The sequence below is a fragment of the Oryzias latipes genome, chromosome 2 (assembly GCF_002234675.1).
Source record: "Oryzias latipes chromosome 2, ASM223467v1".
NCBI classification, from domain to species: Eukaryota; Metazoa; Chordata; class Actinopteri; order Beloniformes; family Adrianichthyidae; genus Oryzias; species Oryzias latipes.
Window position 1 is genome coordinate 17,448,125 of NC_019860.2, and position 17,527 is coordinate 17,465,651.

At 42.0% G+C, this 17,527-nt stretch overlaps 1 protein-coding gene across 3 annotated transcripts in view; it reads left to right on the top strand.

Annotated features, from left to right (window-relative positions):
• Window positions 1-17,527, top strand: part of nbeal1 (neurobeachin like 1) — a 54,276-nt gene that overhangs the window by 13,200 nt on the left and 23,549 nt on the right. For 2 of the 3 annotated variants that reach the window (XM_023963358.1, XM_023963363.1), the window contains exons 3-20: window positions 691-782; window positions 1,583-1,744; window positions 1,835-1,916; window positions 1,989-2,116; window positions 4,008-4,090; window positions 5,296-5,381; window positions 5,455-5,815; window positions 7,866-7,972; window positions 9,399-9,485; window positions 12,762-12,845; window positions 13,008-13,106; window positions 13,191-13,762; window positions 13,851-13,983; window positions 15,278-15,397; window positions 15,473-15,782; window positions 15,964-16,049; window positions 17,167-17,256; window positions 17,336-17,513. In XM_023963358.1, coding sequence (XP_023819126.1) covers window positions 691-782; window positions 1,583-1,744; window positions 1,835-1,916; window positions 1,989-2,116; window positions 4,008-4,090; window positions 5,296-5,381; window positions 5,455-5,815; window positions 7,866-7,972; window positions 9,399-9,485; window positions 12,762-12,845; window positions 13,008-13,106; window positions 13,191-13,762; window positions 13,851-13,983; window positions 15,278-15,397; window positions 15,473-15,782; window positions 15,964-16,049; window positions 17,167-17,256; window positions 17,336-17,513 — 2,860 coding nt within the window. The remainder of the gene's footprint in view (window positions 1-690; window positions 783-1,582; window positions 1,745-1,834; window positions 1,917-1,988; window positions 2,117-4,007; window positions 4,091-5,295; window positions 5,382-5,454; window positions 5,816-7,865; window positions 7,973-9,398; window positions 9,486-12,761; window positions 12,846-13,007; window positions 13,107-13,190; window positions 13,763-13,850; window positions 13,984-15,277; window positions 15,398-15,472; window positions 15,783-15,963; window positions 16,050-17,166; window positions 17,257-17,335; window positions 17,514-17,527) is intronic. The other variant, XM_023963369.1, reaches the window with a different exon arrangement.

The following is a 17,527-nucleotide window of genomic DNA, read 5'->3' on the forward strand; positions in this document are numbered from 1 at the left end:
TAAAAAATGTAGTTTTTTTTGCCCGGTCATATTAATAATATGACACTAAGTCTTTCATATATCATACGTGTGTCACAATTGAGGCCCGCAGGCCACATCTTATCATGTTATCCGCCCCGCGAGATCATTTTATATTATTGTTTTTAATAAAAATTATGATAACATTTCTAAAGGCCAGCAGGTTTACTGGCTTATCTCACATCTCAATATATCTAGCACGTTCTTTTATAGATTTTCTGTAGTTCTGAAGCATTTTCTGATGACTCTGTTTGTTTGTTCTCTTCTTCCTGCAGTCCCATCATTCCTAGGCCTTTTGTTGTCTAGAACTTTTGTTTTTTACGAGTCACTTGCTTATAGTTTCACCTCAGAATGCTGTCCGGCTTGTTTTCCTCCGCAGCAGATGCTCACTGTAACCTGGAAAATGAAACCTCTGTTTCACCTGCTACGCTAACGGCTAACGGGGCCATAAAAGTGCCGGTTTGCCTGATCCGGTGGGTTTGCCGCAAACGTTCAAAGGACACACAATAACCCGCTTTATATACCTACAGACACAAAGCCGCTGTAATTTACTTCTTTGTTCACTTGCGGAAACATCAACAATGAGGTCGTTTGTTTAGCAGAAATATTACAGGTCGGTTCACTTCAGCTTTTGTCAACAGAGATAAGTCGTTGTTTGTCTTTATCCTTCAGAGGGATCCAGACTACCTGAAGATATGGATGGAGAACTTCATCAGCTCCTATGAGCAATGCCTTGATGTGGACTTTGAAAAACCACCTTCCAGGTAATTGAAGGGAACAAAAGTTTTCTTTTATTTTAATATTTATTCAGTTTTTGAGTTTTGTTTTTTTGTCAATACAGGTAAAGCCTCTTATGCTTCGTTCACACTGGGTTAGGAAACACACCTTACAAGCGACCACTTCCAATAAAAAAATCTATGTAAACGCATATAAATGTGCGTTCCGGACTTCCTGGTTTAAAATCTCGCAATAACTGGTTGCTACGAACGTTTTTAAGGCAGTTTTCGGGCTCCAGCTACAAAATGAGCAGCCACTGAACGCGCGTTAAAAGTTAAAACAGTTGAACTTTGACCTATCAGGCTCTCAGATTTGGTAGTGATGTATTTGTAGAGTCCTTTTGATAACCAACTATTTGAAAACAGATAATGAAAAATAAATTAATATTCCTGGCCCGAAATATATGAAACCAAGTCGGAATAGAGGTGTGAAAGAAAAAGCTTGGAGCAATTATCGCGAGATTTGCACTAAGCCTCTTCCAACCGTGAGTACATGCACTTGTATTGGGTAGCGACAGACCTGTGTGAACGCCATATACTAAAAGTACGTTCAAGAATCCCTGTTTATCACAGTCTTGAACGTACACCACATGCCCAGGGACTACGGTTAAAGCCCCTTAGAATTTTTAAGGACAGCCGTGCCTTTTTCCCTCCAGTTCCCTCCTCTCTGCCTCATCTTCCTCCATTTCCCACCACCGCTCGCTTTCAAACAAACTAATACAGCTTGTCGGTTTAAATCTTGTGAGGCCACTCCATGCCACACGGTCTCTGCGCTCCTGTGTCTGCAGGCCGGAAGACGTCCCCCCGGTTCTAACGCTGCTTCCGGACAACATCCTGCAGGTCCTGCGGCACCAGCTGCTGCAGTGCGTGCAGAAAGCCTCCGACGGCCTGGAGCCAGAGCAGCAACACCTGGCTCTGCTGCTGCTCAAGTTCCTCATCGTCATCTGCAGGTTTGGACCGTAAACACCAAAGGGACTAAACTGAAGAAGAAAAAGAAAAAACGTACACATTTTTTTTCCTCATCATTTTGTCTCTTAAAGGAACTTGTCCAACGTGGAAGAGATCGGCACTTGTTCCTACATCAATCACATCATCACCATGACAACACTATACATTCAGCAGGTGCGACTCCACCCTTTTTGGTTGCTGTCCGCTCTGTGGGGGTTTTTACTGAGGCGCGATGTTTCTGCGCAGCTCAAGAGCCGGACCAAAGAGAAGGAGATGGTCGACCAGAGTCAGGCGGAGGAGTTTGTCCGTCACGCCTTGGCCTTCTGCGAGAGCCTCTACGACCCGTACCACAACTGGAGGCACCGAACGTGCGGGTAAATCTGTGGCAGCGAAATATCTCCCCCCCTAAAACGCAGATGAACGTGTTCGTTTTAAGAAAGCGTTCTTTTCCTTCTGGGTGTGTTTCTGGTCCACAATGAGGGAAACAGCTGAGTGGAAGAGGTCTGTGCAATTAGAGAAGCAGGCAGCTCTCACAAGGGACGCAGTGTTCGTCCAGCATCCTGCTACATTTGTAAATCAGATTAAAGGTGCTTTCCATGCAGCAGACTCCCAGAATGCTTCAATGTGTACCGGTTCTAATAGTTTCTGACGTTAGTGTTTAGTGTGTTCCTTCCAATTCAGGGGTTTCCAACCTTTAACGCTAAAATTACTTTTCAAAACTCATTGAGAGCCGCAAAGTTGCACCTCATTGTTGAGATGGCCATTAATTTCTCTTTTAAATGTCTTAAAGTTTTATTTTTTTCTGTGTGCCGTGTTTCCTCACTAGTTACAGTCTAATAATAAAATCCGGGATAGGTGAAACTTGCGAAGTAGTCAAAAATATTTTTTACAAAAATTATGTTTTAAAGCTGTAAAACTCCTCACTACCCACTTTATCCACTTTATTCAGACAGACATGAACATTTTCACACTTTTCTCTCTTTTTTAAACTCTACAAAGTCCAAACCTTCTTAGAAAAATAAGTCCAGTGTTATTTAATGAAGAAAAAAACCCGGAAACATGGCACAGAGGAGATTGATTGACGATGATCTACAGCCAATCAGGATGCAGAACACAGTGCACTGTAAAAAAAAATAAAAGCATGCAAAAATTGTACTTGTAAAAATCTGGGAAACGTGAACCGTGTTATAGCTAAGGACTACTGGACACAACAATTTGAGCTTCTTTTACTTTAGACAACAGCCAATACAATTCCTTTCATAATAAAACAAGTAAGATCCCACTGTATTCACCTAAAGTCAAACACATCAGGACTTTGGTGCACCTTCATCCTTTTTTTTTTCCTGTACTAGAAATCTAAACATTGCTGTGGAAAAATCTATACAAGTAAATGCAATTACATGCTTTATGGCCTTTGCCCCTGAACAGGAACTATGGACACTGTGCTGCAATAAAGATGAGAAATGGTGCTTCAGGCCTGTTCAGATAAACCACATTTAACAGTAGATCAACCTTTGGCTCAGTTATCTGACATATTAAAAATCTAAACGTAAAGGACAACTTGACAAAAACAAGTCAAGCAAACCTTCAAAATCATTATTTATTGGCATTTTTCGTCAGCACCAGAGATAGAAAGTCTTAAATTTAATTGAACTGAAATGAGGCCTTAAAAAGCGTTCATTTGTCTTAAATTCTGCTGGATGGGTCTTACAGTTTCCTCGTCACTTCCTGTCACTAAAAACAAGAAAAAGCATTTCCAGGATGGGCTGTGTCAAAAGGTCATGAACTGGTTGTGAATAATTTAACCAAAGTAGCTAATTAAGTTGTGCACATTCAAATGGCTTGAGCATAGGGATGGTTAAAGCCGGGAAGCGGAAAGCCTCATGATGCAAACCCGCGCGGTTTGCCGAAAAACGTTTAACCTCTTAAAAACTGGGCTTATATTTATTTGGGCTAACTTTTTACTTGCATAGTCAAAGGGAGCCAGGTAAGCAGAATTACCTACTGTGGTAATAAAATCCCAAAATGTGACGTCCATGCATGTGGAGTAAGAAACAGCAGACTCGTCTGTTTGTTTCCTTGTTTTTGTACATACAGTCTTAAACTAAGACTTTAAGTGTCCTTAAAAAGGCCTTAAAATCCCTACATTTAACTTTGGTTAATCAGTAGACACCTTAGGCCACAGCAGAGGAATAAAGGAGCCTCAGGTGGTGTAAATATGCAGGGGCATTACTATGAATTCTAATGTGTTTTTTCTTCTTTCAGGGAGCAGCTGGGTACTGTGGAGAGGAGCAGGCAGAAGTACAAAGCAGCTCCCCTCACTGTGGAGTTTGTTCCTTTCTTTTACCGTGAGTCCATTCCCACCTTTGCATTCCGCTTTTAGTGGAATCATGTTTTGTTTTAGTTTTTAACGTCTTCTTTTAGCATTTTTCTTTATAATGGAGGACATAAATAGAGAAAATTAAGCTTAAAATTGCATTACTGAGTCTTCTTCATTCAAATATTTCCGAATCAGGAGCAGATGAGAAAAAGATCGTATTTGTGACGGCGAAAATAGACTTGGCGGCCAAGTGCTCAATTGCGATGCACCTGTAGCCAACTAGATCCATTTTCCTCATCTGAGCTGTTTTCTTGCTCAAATCTGGATGGCTGGATAGCTCCAGTATTGCTTACTGTTTTTGTTGCACCGCTAATGTTAGGTTGAGGTTATGAGGGGGCTGTAAGCTAGTGGGAAAGTATGTTAACAGAGACCTCTCAGCAATGGGGAGGGGAAAGGTGGGATTGGGTTACCCTGCACCAACTTTGCTGCCCACAATTCAGAGATAAATTTCTAAAGAACTCATGCTGCTCTGCTGAAACAATGAAACTGTTTTTTTTTTTTTTTTTTGGCTAAAACCAGCATAGTTGTAATTAAAGGCCACTAGAAACACTTTGATAATATATCAAGAGATGATCGCCTCTGTTCTTTAAACTGTTGATAGAGCTTCAAACCCCAAAAGCACGAGCTCCTCCCCACCCTTCTCCCGGGCTCCCATCTCCATCCCCTTCTCCTCTGGAGTCTGCTTGAATCCCCTCTTTTGTGTGGCCGCTCTGCTGAGATGAGCCGATAGTGAAGTCGAAGCACTTCAGCCATGCTGGCGGCCATTTTGAACAAATACCCCCTTCTGTCGAGCGTCTCCTGCTGAGCTGTTATGGTTTCACTTCTGAGATAACATTTGTGGGCCGAGCAGACAGAAAGCATGTCTGACATTTTTCTTTTTTATCCTGGATCAGCAGAATGAAAGTAGAGAGTGTGTGTGTGTGTGTGTGTGTGTGTGTGTGTGTGTGTGTGTGGACGCGGGAATGCATCTCAGATTCCTCATCTCCAGTTGTTGACAGAAGAGTAAATGGATGACTGGAGCCGCCAAGACCTGCAGGTCACCTGCATACCTTTGTGTGTTTTGTCGTACCTCTCCTATCTGGATTTTTTTATTCTCATCCTTTGTTGTTTTGAGGGCTTGAAAAAAGAAATCTGCCGCTCAGATCGAGCTAAGCGCTGCTGCTTTTGTTCCAGAGTGCTTCCAAGAAAGCGAGCACCTGAAGGAGAGTCTGAAATGCTGCTTACTTCACCTGTTTGGAGCCATAGTAGCTGGAGATCAGGTGAGAATGCTTACAGTATTATTGTGGGTTAAAGGGCCACCAGGTGTGTAAAAGTCCCTGCTTTCGTCTTCAGAGGAACGCCCTGCTGGCCATCTCCCCGGCCACCATGGAGGTGTTGATGCGGGTGTTGGCTGACTGCTCCACCGGCGGCTGCTCCGCAGACGAGGCGGAGGACTGGGACAGCGAGGCCCCCGACCGGAAGGCCCTGCTGACCCTGGGCTGCCTTAGGGAGGTGGTGCAGCGCCTCCTGGCTTCCAGCTCCGACCAGCGGCAGGTGGAAATCGCCTCCGTTCTGGAAAACTACTTCAAGCTGCTGAACTCTGACCCCGCTGCCGTGGTCGCCGCCCGCCAACAGCAGCAAACTAAAGGCAGCGGTCCAACTTTAGGCCGACACTGGGAGAGTCGGTTTGTGGCACTACAGATTCACATGCTAGGTAGAGCGCGCCTTTCTGTGTGGAGTTTTAAGCATGTTCTCCCCGTGCATGCGTGGGTTTTCTCCGGGGTCTCTGCCTTCCTCCCACTGTCCAAAAACATGCTTCATAGGTTAATTGGTTACTCTAGGTTTTCCCTAGGTGTGAATGTGAGGGTGTGTGATTGTGGCCCTGCGACAGACTGGCGACTTGTCCTGGACGTCCCCTGTCTTCGCCTGCACGGGGCCGGGACAGGCTCTGGCAGCCCCGTGACCCTAAAAGGGAACAAATGGATTAAAAGATGAATGAATGAATGGTGGAGTGCTAGCTTACTGTTAGGAGAAGTGGGTACCGTTTGGACATTACACGGTGTCACACCAGTACTTTTGAAACAGTTCCGGTGCCTAAAAAGTGCTCGTAAATGTGCTTCAAAACACATTTACCGTATTTTTCGCACTATGGGGGGGGGACGTAAACAACTGAAATGTTTTCACAAAAACAACGCTGAGCCTTAGAATCCGGAGTGCCTTTCAAATATTAAGGAATTTTGGCTGTGCTTACTGATACCAAAGCGATTTGGAGAGGTACAGATCGCTCTGTCAAAATGTTTGGTCAGGGATTATTGTGAACACGCTAAGGTGGCTAACGTGGAGCGGAGTCGGACTGTGTTTTTTTTTTTTTAAGTGTCGCAAGGTTGGTAGATAACGTAGTCACGGTAATGTTTGTTTTAGTGATCTGTCTGTTTTTTTTATGTGTCGCAAACAAAGTTGGGAGTAACGGTTATTGTAAATAAGCTAATGCGGCTAATGTAGCTCACATGTACTGGATCCCAAACAATCTCTTGAGTTACTGACGGACTTGTCTCTGACTCTTTTGTCTTGCTTAATGTGCCTTAAAGTTCGGGGCGCCTTCTATGCAATATGACGTAAGTTCAAAACAGACCGTTCATTGATGTACCTTATAATGTGGTGCGGAAAATGTGTATTTAACTGTTCATCGCCACGACGTTGGTCTTTTTTCGGAGCATCGCACACGTCGCTCCTATCCATCGGGTCGGTGAATTCGAAAATCTTTTGCCGCAAAGTACAGCCAAACTTTCACTTGCCTCACTTTTGGCATTTTGACATAATCCCCGCCCACCCCCATGGCCCCACCCATGCTTATATTAGCCCGCCCAGAATTGCTGGATAGATTAAACGATTGGCTAGAATTGTACTGAATAGAACACAAGTGATTCACATGTCCCGAAATGAAGCACAGAAATCCACATGTTTACACCGTACCGTATACATCGGTATTGGTACCACCTTGGCACCAATTTCTGTACCCATCCCTACTAACAGACATACTTCCACATGCTCGTTTATGCTCGTTGCTAAATAAAGATTTCAAGAAAGCTCACAAACAAACAAACAAAAAAGAGTTAGTTTACACCAAATTCGGCTTTGCCGAGGCCTCATCGTTGACCCAAAACCCAACATGTGTCCAAGGTGAACATTTTCATTCAGTACCGTAGTTCCAGATTACACATATTTGTTATCCTCTGGACTTCATGTGAGTAACTAGGATGAAGTAACCCCTTAATGCTGTAGTGCTGGTGTTCTTTGAATTACCCTAGCTCTTCATCCGTTTACGCAATTAATGTAAATCCAACTGGAAAATGCGCTGATATGCAGCACTTTACAACACTGAAGTGTTAACGCAATCAACGTAAGGCAGCTTTGTCGCATAACGGCGCAAAGAAGCTGTTCTCTGCGTCAAAATCTGTTGGAAATACGTAAATGATTGTAGAGTTACGGCAGTTCACAGATCGGGACGTTATTTTGCGGTCGCCAGCGACTGCTTTTGTCTTAAAGGGTTAACTAAAACAAAAATACAAAAAAGTGACAGTTTGTATAAAATTAACGAGTTTGCACCCTCTAGTGGAGAGTTAAGGCGCAAATGCCCGGTAATGCAAAGTTTTGAAAGGCTAAATGGGTTTGGAGAGCATAAATGAGCCCCCAAAATACCAAAATAAGGAAGCTACTCTTTTTTTTTTTTTCTGCTCATTTCTCTTTTCTGTTGTGTTTTTCAGACACCATCAGGGACATGTTCCTGTGCTCAGACAGGCCGGTGTTACAGGCCATCTTCCTCAACAGTAACTGTTTCGAGCATCTAACCCGACTGCTGCAGAACAGCAAGGTAAATTCCAGAAGAAAGTGTTGGATAAATAAGAGGAAGTTTTCTTTTTTCCTTTTTGTTTTTGTTCAAAACTGGACTAAATCAGAGCTTACTTTCTGTTTGCCAGTCTTTCAGAATAATGTCTCATAGTCATTATAAATCCGTAGGCTGGAATATTTCTATTATAAGATGAGGTCTTGCATTCTCTCCTCTTTTTTTATTTGTTTTAGTGAAAAGGATCAAACCAAACATTATTTAACACTTTTTAAACTATTTTTAGGGTTATTGTAACTCCAGCATGCAACTACACTACTCTACAGTTCAAACAATACATATGAGTCCTATAAATAATGTCATTAGATGTCATTTAAATTGCTAAGTACAGCTGTGGTACAATACTGATATTGCTTTGTTTTGTTATGGAAAATATAGTCTTTAATTGCTAATTTAAGAAAATTGTTGCAATTGAATGAATTTGTTTTAGAGTTTATCTAAAAGAAGGAACAATTCACAAAAGAACATCAATCCGATGTATTGTGCCAGTTTATAACAAATTTAGCTAAATTAAGCCTATAAGAAAAGGAACGCAAGATCAAGTAAAAACAAAATAATGGAAAGAAAGAGACTTTTAAGAGTTTTAATGTTTCATTAACAAAATCCAGCACAATCATTTAAAAATAATTTATAAAAAATGTAAATGTAGACAAATGTAGATATCTATATCAAAAGCTTTAAAATTGCAGTCATTTTAATAAAAAAATTATTTCAAAATAAAAAAAGTTATGTGATTTGTAGTTTAGATAAAATAACTAACGTATTACGAAATTTATAATCTTTTTAATTTAATCCGATTAGGAAGTTTAACAACTTTTCAAAATCTATCAATTTTATTTAAAACTAAGATTAACAAAAACTGATCATTAAAAAAAAGAAATTTTGTGTTAAAGAATCGTAAAAAAAAATTTTGGCTAATACATTTTTAATCTGAAAATGTAAAGAACAACACAAATGTTTTTTTAAAAGGCACAGTCTGTTAAATAAGTAAAAATTTCTAAAAAAGGAATTCAAAAGCTGTGATCTCCACTGTAATCGTAAAAGGTTTTTGTTTATTCTTAATGAATAACTACATTTGTGTAAAGTAAGACGTTTCTGGGCAGCTGGTTTGTCATCAGTCGGCCATGTTTGTTACATTCTCCGTAGGACAGGAAGCATTTTGCCCACTCTGCATGTTTGCAGTTCCTCACTTCAAGGCTGGAGCACCAACACGCCTCCACACAGCAAGCCCCACTGAAGGGACATAGCTTTCAACTTCTAACCTTCCTCCTTCTCCTCCTCCTCCTCCACTCACATCATCCTTCCTCCCCCCCTCCTCTCCGACGTGGCCATGTCCTCTTTGTCTCGACCTCCCCACCTGCTGTGTTGACACGTTGCCTGTTGTGTGTGTCAGCTGGTTAACGCTAGGTGCACCGCTGCAGACAAGGACCAGAAAGATATTACCAACAACATGTTACAGACAGGAGAGGGGGACACTCAGGTACCAACAAGAAAGTCCCACCCACCCCCCTCCACCATATCCTTCACCTTCCTGCCCTGTCACTTCCTGCTGCTGCTGCCAAATCCACCTCATTCCATCTTTTTTGTGCTCTCTCCACAGTCAGAACGCCACACTAGGATGAATTTTTCTACATTTATTTAAAAAGAGGAAAAAAACACAAAAACTGAATATTTTAATTAGTTTTACTTTGAAAATCCACACAAATATAAGCTCGAATCAGGTCAGACTTCCTGTGAGTTTCTCACATTGTGTCATGTCAGTTATTAGTCAGAGATTCAAATGTTTGATACCTTTATTAAAAGATATGTGATGAATACATTAACTCTTTGTTGAGGTCTTTGCAATCAGGGCTAACCCATATCATAATTGAGGATTTTATGACACACTCCGGTCATCTTTTCATCTATTTCAAAATTGATCCCAGTGGTATTTTAATTATGATTATGCCGTTTTTTTGGCTAAAATAAAAAACCTGTCGTAGAAATTAGCCTCTGAGTTGTGGGCGGGCCTGTTGGCGCTGGGCAACTCCGCCTCCCCTTTCTCGTAACCTATAACCGAGAGCTCTCTATTTACATGCTCTCTCTCGCTATCTTACAGCTCCTCATACCTCCAACCTCAGATTACTGCTGCAGCAAAAATGGCGAGCAACATGAAAGCTTTCCAGCTGTACAGTTTTGAGCCCGATGCCAGCTTAGGCAAGGAAAACGAAGACGTACCATGTTTTTCAGAGTATAAGTCGCATATTTTTGCCTAGATTGGCAAGGGGGTGTCACTTATACTCAGGTGCAACTTATATGTGATTTAAAAAAAAAATCTTGCTGTCAATTATTTGCCACTAATAACCAGAGAGGGCGCTGCAGGGATCAGTATTTACTGACAGCAGCGCAGAGGAAGAAGCGTCGACCTTACGGAAGTTGTTCCAAAGCAACACAGAGTGTGAAAAATTTAGTGATTTCAAGTGATATAACGAGTTTAGTTGACTTGTTAGCATGTTCTTTATGCTACAGTTTTCTATGTTACGCTAAAATACTATGTTTTATGAAGCTTAACAAGCATCAATGCGTTACAAACAAGCGTGCATAAATTCAGTCTGTTATTGTTATCTATTTTGTTATTAGGATTTGCCTTTCAAGAGGAAATCTTGGTTCCCATATCATGTTAAATAAATGTCACGCAAAAGTGAGATTTATACTCTAGGGCGAGTTATGTGTTAATTTTTTCTTCTTTAATTTAATTTAATTTAATTGCTTGTTTGTTTGTTTTTTGGCGCCTGTGATTTATATTCCAGAGCAATTTATAATCCCCAAAAAATGCAGTACATGGATCTGGTGGTATCCAAGTCCATCAGGATGGATGCAATCTTTTTGAAACTGCATTTTTTTTTTGTCGTCTTCTGATTCACAAGAAGAAATACTCAGAAAAACAATGTTGAGCTTCATTTTCTTAATATCTATCCTCTATCGACAGAAAAAAATGCCACTAGAACATATTAAAAACGTAATTTTTCATTGGAGTTGTTAAGTCAGAGTTCTGGCTGTGGAGTGCCGCTTTCCTCCCACGACTGTCCTTATTCCTCCGTAACACCTCGCCCTCCCCTCCCCTAACGCTGTCCCCATTTTCCGCTGCACACTGTGGGTTCACACTGGAATGCCATCACCGCAGTCTCGTGTGTGTGTGTGTGTGTCTGTGTGAGCGCGCGCTCTCACAAAGTTGTTGGAGGGGACTCTTACTGGGTGACGACCACCGTGCGTGTTTGAATTCTCGCCTCAAGTCCCTCTCCAGCTGGGCCGACGCTCAGAACCACCAGTCTGCAGCCGCTCGCTAGTTAGAAAAGCAGCAGCACAACCATGCAGGCTGGAGATGAGCAGTGCGGAGCTGGATGGAGATGTTTGTGTCATGCTTTGGGTTGTGTCTGTTTTTTTGGGTGGCATGCGGAGTGTCTGTTTTTGCGTGTCATTGTTTATTTGGTTAACTGGTTGGTTCCCACTATGGTTTTGATAGAATTCCTGTTTTAGGTACTTCCATGTTACTACAATGGTTGTTTCTGCCTGGAGCAAAAAGAAAACTTATATCTTTCCTAGTGTAAATTGATGAAATGACTTTAACAGAGGGCAGTAAACCTCATCAATGATTTGCTAACTCTTTACTCACTTACTGAATCAAACTGAAAGGCAAAACCTAAGTTTAAGTTTTCAGATCTGTGTATTTAGCTTTTGGCCTTTCAAAAAGTTGTGTTTTTATTTGTCTGCGTGCTTTTTTCCCCCCGTAAATGTGGAAAAAGTACAAACTCTTAATTTGAAAGGACACAATTAACCCCTTAAGCCCAGGGTTAAACGTAAAAAAAAAAGGTAAATGAATGACAAAAAAAACTACAATTAAGAAAAATACATGTTGATGTGTAGAAACATTAAAGAAGAACTATTGAAAAAAAATTACATTTTATTTGAACATGAAGATCTTTTTAGTATTTCTATTGGCTTAAAGGGTTAAAGTATTTTGTCCTCACCAGGTCCTCAGATTAAATACAACCTCAGATCAAAAACAGCCACCAACCTGGTGCTAGCATTAGTACAAGTGCAGTTTATTGTATTGCTGCATATCAGACCCTAATTTTAATTCATAAATGTTAAGGTTTTGGCTAATTCATTTAGAAAAAGGCTGAGCAGATGTGGTTTGTTTGTTTGTTTGATAAGGTCACAAGGAAAAACAGTTTTTTTCTAAAAACACCCCAAAAATAGACTTCCCGAACAGTAGAATGGCTTGGTATATTGGCAGCATTCCAGCCTAAATGCTGCTTGTAAAGTAGTGGTGGAAGTGTAATGATATGGGTCCTTTTGAAACCACAAGTTCCTAAATTTGTAGATCGTGAAAAAATGGCAAAAGCTTGAGTCTTTCAGTACAAAGGCGCTGGAAACCATAGCTATAAGCAATCTGTCGGAGCCATACATTAACAACAGATTAGCCGAAGGTGTATGAATGTGATGGAACAAATAATCCCGCATGTGACCACAAAGCAGTTCAAAGCCTTGTTCAAAGGAGAGTTATAGTTTATCTGAGGTTGCATTTACCTTTTTTTCTTCTTCTTCTTTTTGATAAAGCTAAATATTTTAATGCTTTAATATAAAAAAGGCTGTTAAGGATTGGACATTTACTTTTATTTTTTTACTTTACTGTATTTATAGTAACTCCTCATTAAGACAAAAAACTAAACAAACACAAAGATTGATTAATAACCTTTTTTTCCCCTTTTTAAAGGTTTTTCAGGGGCGTCTCGACTCCCTTGCTGTAGCTACTATCAAAGCCCTCACAACAGTGATGCATAATTCCCCAGCTGCAAAGGTTATCTTCCTTTTTTTCTTTGTATTTGCCTATATTTGACCATAAAATCAATAAACATTCTTGTTAATTTTTAGGATTTTGGTCAATCAAAGTGAAATAGTCCCCAAGATGGAGCCCTGTGGCATCCCTTAAGTAATACATGGAGTTTTCTTGTCTTTGTAGGAGGTTTTTAAGGAGAGGATTGGTTATAACCACTTGTATGAAGTACTTTTGTCACTGGGGCAGCCATCCCGACACCTTCTCAAAGAGCTGATGAACATGGTAGGTGACGGTTCCTATTCGTTGGTTGCTTTAGTTCCGTTTTCTCTAGCCTAGCTTATGTATGTTCCTGGTGCATTTGTACAGGCTGTGGAAGGTGAGCATACCTCAGTGGGTCTCCTGGGCATCAGTAATGTTGAGCCGTTGCTGCTTCTGGTCCAGTGGCTCCCCGATCTGGATTCGCCAGAGCTCCAGCTCTTTACAGCTGACTGGCTCCGCCGCCTCACCTGCCTCAACCGCCAGACTCGTGCGACCTGCGTCAACGCCGCCATGGTCATGCGAGCTTTAGCCGCTCTAGAGCAGCATGAACGGCTACACAGAGCTTGTGCCGAGAGCCTCTTTGGGTTAGTTGGCTCTCTAGGCTCGCAGTCTTTAGGTGCCAGGGAGCTGTTGGAATTTCTCCGGCTCCTTCGACCGTCAGAGTCCAACCCAGCCCACCCGTATGTTGGTCCAGCCCTGAGAGCCCTCCTGGTGATGGTGCGGAAGCAGGGGCTTGAGAGCGCCATGCAGTACTTTGATCTGTCGCCCAGTATGGCCGGCATTTCAGTCCCAACGGTGCAGCGCTGGCCCGGAACTGCCTTCAGCTTCATCGCTTGGTTTTCTCTTGACCAGGACCAGCTGGGCCCAATCAGTAAAGACAAGCGGAAGCAGCTTTACAGGTGTGAAGGAAAGGAAACAAGAGTCAACCAGCTTTTATTGACAAAGGACTCCAAAGATAAAGACATTTAATATTTCCTTGTATTCTAGCTTCTTCACTCCTGGAGGAACTGGGTTTGAAGCCTTTATCAGCTCAGCAGGTGTTCTGGTGGTGGCTGTGTGCACAAAGAAGGAATACGTTACTGTTATGCTGCCAGACTACTGCTTCTGTGACTCCCTCTGGGTGAGTCTCCTGCCATGACTTCATTTAGTTAACTTTCTTAAAGACGTACACACTGGGCATTTGACACATGTTCTTGAACAGCCCATGGTGTTCACACTGGACAGACACGGATGGGCCTCTTCTCCTTTTTCTGCTGTTTACTAGCACATGTCCGCCACCTAAAGTTGGAAAAGGTTTGGTGCGAAATGCCGAAGTGGCGTAAATCTTACAATTTGGGCGTTAAACGATTCAATTCATTGTTAGCGTCCTTGCAGTGGCCAATATGGATTACAATCATGTCAGGAGAGTGGCCTTGGTTTATATTTATTTGAAAAACAAACACAGACGTCAACCTGCAACCAAATCCGAGTCCCCATTTGGTCAAAGTTTGACCTGGTTGACCTGACAACGCGCATTCAGTGGCCATGCATTTTGTACATAGAGCCCAAAAAACTGCTGTAAAACGAGTGTTTTGAACAAGGAAGCTTTATGTGCATTTACATAGCCTTTTCATTTGATGTGGCTGCTTAAACACGGTTTGTCGAGTTCAGTGTGAATGTAGCTTTAGTCACAGCAGCCCGTAAGCCTAGATATAAGCTGTTTGCGAGCAAAAAATGGGCAAACCTGTACACGGTACGCAAGTGGCATGCACAAACGATCCAGGTTGTAGACCACTCGGTGAGCCCGTAGACTAGCAAACACTTATACATCAAGCAAGGGTGAGCAGGGGTGTCGTACAGATTTTTATTATTTCAAACACAGAAACTTTGCAGACTGCATGAAGAACTTGTTAGTGCCGTTCACATGACAAGTGCGCACTCCTTTTTTGCTGCCTAATTGTTAAAAAGTAGACAATCAGGGGGTAGTTTGTGTGGGCATCTTATGAGTGTCTTACAGACATTTATGTATCACATACACACCCTGTGTTTATGGCACTCTTGCACTGTCTGTAAGTGGCCAGTACCTAGCTACTACATTGTGGCGCAAGGGCGCGGTACAACAGCATCACCGTGCGTAATATGTACATGCAACTTCCATTACCTTTACAAATATTTCATGATACATTTCCCACACGCGTGCAAATGATATGTTCCATTTTCATGACGTCCCTCATTGCGGCTGTAAAAGCCTTAAGGGGACTTCAAGACACACCTATGCTCCCATTAAGATGCCGCTACTCCTCTCTAACACACACAATGACATCAATCTGAAACCCAGCATGATCCTGTAGTTTGTATTACCCAGAAAGTCTCCAATTTTCCCTGTCCCTATCCCAGTGTTTGATAACCCTTTGGGATTGAATCTCCATTTACAGCACAGCATCAGTGTGGTTCATATCCCTGGAAAGAGACCGTTCGGACAGAGTCTCGTCTACATTTATGTGGACGGGCAGCAGAAACTGTCCGCTCCCCTCAAGTACCCAACCATGACCGAGGTGAGACTTGAACCTGTCCGTATAAAGATTGTCCAATCGATTTACAGATTTTTCATCATTGTCATCTACTACCAGCCTTTCACTTCCTGCTGCATCGGCTCAGCAGGCCACCGCACCACCACTCCCCCACCCTCCCAAATACCAGACCCTCCCTTCTCCTCAACCAACACGCCAAACACCCGCTCCTCCCTGGGCGGTATCTTGTCACCGCAGAGCTGGGGTGGGTTGTTAGGCGGAAAGCCAGAGTCCGTCACTAAGTTGATCTCAGCTGGGACCCAAGACAGCGAGTGGGGAAGTCCGACATCCCTGCAGGGTCAGCTCGGGAGTGTCATGGTGTTTCACGAACCCCTGCAGCCCAACCACATCAAAGCAATCTGCACCGCCGGTAATTAACACCCAGTTGCTTTCTCATCCCAAAAGATAAATCTGACAAATCTATAAATGTATAACACACTGTTACACTTCAACATCCTTGAATTTGTCTCCTTGATATGCCAAACGTTAGATTTGACTATGATTATTAACTGTTTATGTCAATATCTCTTCTTTTTCACTTTTTCAATCAGGTCCAAATTGCATCTCTCCATTTAAAACCCAGGAATCCGAACTGGGTGACCTTTCAAGCAAATTACTGCTCCATTACTCACCCAAGGTGACTGAACATCTACCTTTTCACTGCCTTAAGATCTTCTACTCAGTTGAAGTTATTTGCTGCCAATTCTCAGTAGAAGCCATATTTAAAGCCAAATTTAAGGAGAAAGGTTTGATGAGGAATGGAATACTTAATGACCAATGAGGGCACGACTGAAATATAAAACACTGAGGCTTGTAAATGCATGATAAAAAGGAGAAGAAAAGGGAATAAAGATCACATAGGAGGAGGTCTTCAGATAATCGCTGCCTACAGTCTTTACTAAAGGCATGACTCAGGGTCATCAGATGTTTACCTAAATGTGAGCTTTATCAAAAGAGAACATTTTTAGTCGAGTTTTGAAGATAACATTGCGCCCCCTGAACCCTAAAAGGGAGCTAGTTCTTTATAGAGGATCCTGATAGCTCAGGAATCTGCTTCCCATTTATACTTTTGAAGACTTGAGGAACCACAAGACCTCCTGGCGCCTGAAGTAACATGAGGTTTTAAGATATTTGGTCACAACAAATGAATAAAAAACCCAAAAAAGTTTTTTCTAGCACCTATCAGAAGTCAGGCTGCTGAATTGTACGTCCAGTTGAAGATTTCCTGTTGCCAACACAGTATTGATGGTTTCAAATGATCTAACTTTGAGACAACATCAGCCTTATTTTAGGATATCATCTTAGATGCGATGTTAGATGTCGTTCCAATCATTTTTTATCTGAATACCTATGTAATCTTATCTGCTGCCAGTACATGTTAGGCTGTACATTCCTGAACTTTTATCACTAAAACTGTACTCTAAGTCCTATCTGTATATAGTAACAGGAAATAAAAAGTCTTCCAGACTTAAATTTGAGCCATATCTATTATAACTGTAGTTAAGCAAAAATTCAATTACTTTACTTCACTTATTTAGTAAAACCTGTTAGTTTAGCCCATACATCAAAAGAAAAACACAGGGCTCAAATACAGAACCTTGAGGAACACCACAAACACTTTTCAATAAACAAAGATAAAAGTACAAAACCATGAGATTAATGCAGACGAGAAGATTAAGAATAGATGATCAGAATACCTAATAGTTTTTGACTCAAGTTGCTGTATGTTAGCAGAACATTCCTCTTGTTCACAGGCCTGCAGGAACCCGATCTGCCTCGACCTGTCTCCAAACGCGCTGCATGGCCGCCTGACAGGAAACAAAGTTGTCAACTGGGACATCAAGGTTGTCCAAATCTCTCAGTGGTTGTTCTTCTCTCTTGTGCTGTTTTTCATCATCTTATAAACTTGACTGGATCTGACAGGATGTGATCAGCTGCGTGGGGGGCCTGCCGGTCCTCTTCCCAATTCTGGAGCAGCTGGCTCTGGTGACCCCTGACCAACAAAGCGCCGATCCCGCCGCTGGATCGGACTTCATCACGCCTGATGTGACCACGCCAGCTGATGGAGACTGGGTCATTCTCCCGTCAAACAGAGCTTCAGGTCTGCTTTGTTGC